The sequence below is a fragment of the Anarrhichthys ocellatus genome, unplaced genomic scaffold (genome assembly GCF_004355925.1).
Source record: "Anarrhichthys ocellatus isolate YVR2014 unplaced genomic scaffold, GSC_Weel_1.0 scaffold1, whole genome shotgun sequence".
Lineage (NCBI taxonomy): Eukaryota > Metazoa > Chordata > Actinopteri > Perciformes > Anarhichadidae > Anarrhichthys > Anarrhichthys ocellatus.
The window spans coordinates 9,568,954-9,573,428 of NW_022280031.1; the positions used below are offsets into that span (position 1 = coordinate 9,568,954).

At 43.0% G+C, this 4,475-nt stretch overlaps 1 protein-coding gene across 1 annotated transcript in view; it reads left to right on the plus strand.

Annotated features, from left to right (window-relative positions):
* The window catches only part of ppfia4 (PTPRF interacting protein alpha 4), a 52,321-nt gene that overhangs the window by 35,794 nt on the left and 12,052 nt on the right, over positions 1–4,475 (plus strand). The window contains 6 exon segments of the mRNA XM_031866050.1: positions 54–212; positions 645–719; positions 1,335–1,406; positions 2,783–3,004; positions 3,767–3,901; positions 4,457–4,470. Coding sequence (XP_031721910.1) covers positions 54–212; positions 645–719; positions 1,335–1,406; positions 2,783–3,004; positions 3,767–3,901; positions 4,457–4,470 — 677 coding nt within the window.

Below are 4,475 nucleotides of genomic sequence, written 5' to 3' on the forward strand. Positions count from 1 at the left end.
GTGTGTGTGTGTGTGTGTGTGTGTGTGTGTGTGTGTGTGTGTGTGTGCTGTAGCTGCTGTTGGAGCACCTGGAGTGTCTGGTGTCTCGTCACGAACGCAGTCTGAGGATGACAGTGGTGAGGAGACCCCCATCGTCTGGAGTCTCCAGCGAGGTAGAGGTCCTCAAAGCCCTGAAGTCGCTGTTTGAACACCACAAGGCTCTGGATGAAAAGGTGGACACACACGCACACACTCGCACACACACTAACAGAATCATAAAGGGGAAACAATTGCCTCTTTTGGTGTCTTCAGTACATGGTATTTCCATCAGTCTGGTCATGCCCGCCACCAGTCGCTCCTAGTGTTTTCAACAGAATTGCTGTCCTCCTCACTAATTAATTCTGATCAAATCAGTTTTGCTGTGAAATGAAAAATTATAAAACTGCTTTTTGGTTTTGGTTTCAGTTGAGGTAAATAAAGGGCCCAAGGCACCATTTCAGAACTTCTAGTAACCAATATTGTGTTCTATACTAGCGAAGTCAATTAAGACATGAATTGTGAGACGCTCTCTCTGTACAGATCTAAATATTATCCAGGATTGTGCAGCGTGTCCTCATGTTTCTGGATTTTGTCTTGATGTGTGTGTTCTTTGTGTGTTTTGTCAGGTACGTGAAAGGCTTCGTGTGGCTCTGGAGAGGGTGTCCACCCTGGAGGGACAGCTAGCAGTTAACACACAAGAGGTGAGGTGTGTGAATGCTTGTGAACGTGACTGTGTGTGTGATTGTGTGTGTGACTGTGTTTGCGTGTTAATATATGTGGTTATTGGTAAGGGAAACATCTGTTCAGTCCCTTGCAGACATCTGTTAAAGCCTCCAGTCTGATCTGATATATGCTTCAAGTGTCACACTGGGTGAGAGGCCCTGCCTTCTCAGCCCTCTCTTCATACACACACACACACACGTGCATTGCACAAACTCGCCTTCTGTACTCTTCTGTTTAAATATGTCATCAAAGACTTCATTCTAAAGATAAAATGATGTTAAATATTCACAGCAGGCTCAGTTAAAGCAGAATCCCAGTGGGTTATGTAAGATGTGAAGTCAAAGCTTGTTAAGTTGCACAGATCACACAGTTTTTTTTATAAGAGGAGCAGACCCGCACTGAAGCGACCCCTCCCTCCTCTAATTCATTTTTGTAGTTATGTAAAATATGGTAGGGCATGTTGTCTGAAGCATGCTGGCAGCCTGGAAGCCAGGCTTCCCTTTGGGAAGTTTTGTTCTTGGATTCACTAAGGAAACAGAAAAGAGAAGGTTTGCTCATTGGGGGGGGTTCTTTCTTTTTAATCTACACTGCAGTTGAACATGGTGAGACAAAGGAAGGATGGTGACTCAGTGGAGCGAACAGATGGATCCAAACCTACATGGAAGGTCTTCCTGGCTGTGTGATTGTTTTTTTGCTCTGTGCTTTATCTTATGTCCGCCTATAGTATTCGTCCGTCTGGCTGTCAATCACTGTCTTTGCATCTTCTTTCTATCTTTCTTCAGTACATTAACATAGCTGCTCACACACACACACACACACATACATGAGGTTAATGGTGCTAAATGTAGCATGAATCCTCCTTTACCTTTCTAGTTTATTCTGATAACATTAAAACTCTTGCTCTTTAATCGAGCCCTGTCCTCCATGGTTTGATTCCAGCCCTGAACTGGGCACACATTATGTAACTGTGTCTCGTTCCGTCCACAAGGAGTAACAAACCTCCCTAAACAGCAGAGCCTGTTTCTATCTGAATGGAAATGGCCTTCCTCTGTACAGGCCGGCAGCGTTGGGGGAGCGGCACAAGATTCACTTAACCCACTCCTATTTCTTTGGCTTCAGGAAGAAGAAAAAAAGGCAAAATGAAATGTCAATATACAGTCGTTTGATTAAAGGAATAATCAAACTTGAAAAGAAATCAATAACTTACCATGAAAAAGGGAAGAGAGCAGGAAGAAGACTGTATTAGAGAATAGCCTCAGAGAGTGAGGGAGAAAAGACAATGAAGAGAATTGGCTATAGTACGAGCGTTAGGAGGAGTGTGAACTCTGTTAGGACATTTATCCACGACACACGCTGCCCTGCAGACATTTACTGCCCCCGGATGCTGCAATAAGAGGATAATTGAATTCAAAATGCCATAAAATGATCATGACCACATGTACTTTTTCAGCAGGAACCCTAACCAAGACAATCATTGTAGGGCCACGTCGTACCTGATGTCTGTCAGTCACATGGGGCTGTGCAATACTATTTCCAAAACCCCTGGGAGTAAATCTAATGAGTTCATATGGCTACACTGGAATCATGCACAATTGCATAAATCACCAGGGCTGTTTTATTACACAGCCTCAGACCCTTTAGCCCCCTCCCTCCCTTTCTGGGTATGTTTCTATACTCATGAGCAGGTGAAATTGGAACATGGGTGGAGGGGGTCCTACTAACTTTCACTGCCCACTGTGTTGCCTGTCTGAATATGCGTCCCCATAGGCTCATTTAATTAAGGCCCTGGAATTAAATGCACTTTGAGCTGTGAAGAGAAACAACATCAAAACAACAACATGGCAGCCTAATCTACCACAGCCCACCCTCCTATGCATAACACCCAACAATTTTATATCTAGGTCATACAACTTTATCAGTTCTGCAACTACTCCCTATACCCTCTGCCCATAGTGTGCACACTTGTGTGTCTCAGTCCTAAAATACATTTCATGGGAGAATGTGCATATATTGCCATTAATGTTGTGTGTCCACCTTACAGAGACTGCCCAACGGCTCCATAGATGCCCACGATGATGGCAGCCGGGTGTCTGAGCTTCAGGAGCTGCTGGATCGGACCAATAAGGAGCTCGCCCAGAGCCGTGACCACTCTGCCACTCTCAGCGGCCGCATGGCCGACCTCGAGGCAGAGCTCGCAAATACACGCCGAGAACTGAGCCGCAGCGAGGAACTGTCAATCAAACAACAGCGGGAACAGAGAGAGGTGAGAGCAAAGGAAACGTGTGTTTTGTTCTGGGAGCGAGCACTGAGAACAGCAGGTTACAAAAAGCTGGATCTTTTTAGGTAAAAAGCTAATTGAATTTAAAATTCTGCTGTTTTCTATTTTAAAAAACGTGGTTCTATATTAATACATTACTATATCATTAATTTAAAAAAATGCACGTTTGTTTTCCATGCTATTGAGATTTCTCACTCCTACAGAGAAACTGTGTACAGAGAAAATGATAGCAGATGGCTGAACATCCACTATTTTCTATTGAGTTATTGCATTTCACTCATCAACTACAGCAACTACCAGCGACATACTAGATTATTTTTAACGCAAAACATTTGAAAAGGGGTTTCCTAAAGCTGTCTATTGTAAATGGAGTGTATGCTTGATAAAAGCATAAAAATGAAAGCAAAACAACTATGTCACTACTTACCAGTATTATCAGTTCGTACAGGCTATAATACAGGTGTGAAGTGCAGTAACCGCACAGTCCTCTTGCTATAGCCACCTAGCTTTAGCATTTTTGTCAGTGGTCATGATACATTTGTGTCATTTCTTTTCATTACAAAACAGTAAAGTACATACATGTCTTGTATGCTAACTGATTATATGCAATATACTATGAAGATGTATACTGATAATGTATACATGAAGAGATAAAGTACACTGGTTATTGCTGTTGCATGTAGCTGAAGACCTGTTTCTCATGATTCCCCTGTTGTTGTTTTTGTTGCCGTGTCTCTGCACCCACAGAGAGAAGATATGGAGGAGAGGATAACAACGTTAGAGAAACGCTACCTGGCTGCTCAGCGGGAGACCACACACATCCACGACCTCAACGACAAACTGGAGAATGAACTGGCCACTAAGGACACGCTGCACCGACAGGTAACAACACTAGTCATAGACTAGTCATAGAGGGTTCCTGACTGGAATTTGAACACAGTTAATTCAGCCTGACATAAATCAATATTTATAAATGTGCCGTGTAATTGTTCTGCAATGTTTAGGCTTCCTTGGATGCATTACAATCCTACTGTGTTGTTAAGTGACACCAAAACAAATGTATCTTAATGCAAGGTGAGTTATGGATTCAGGCTAATGTGCTCTCTCTTGCAACATTTTAATATTTAATGCCTTTACAATGTCATCTACAATAAAAGTACATAAAGCTGCGATAGTGTGACAATGTGTGTAAGGTATTGAGAATGTTATTGTCAGTGTGTGAGTGTGTAATAAGAACACCATCAAGGTTCATGTGTAGTTCAGGGTCAATCTGAGTTCAGCTCCACATGGGGAATACCAGAAACACATTTGTGACTATTTGCAGTGCCCTTGCTACTCGCTGGTTGCACACTACACTGATTACACCTCACTTGTGATCGCCCTCAATGTCCCTCTTCTTTCTTTGCACTTGTGTGTGTTTATGTGTGTGTTTGTCAGAGCGAGGAGAAGGTGCGCC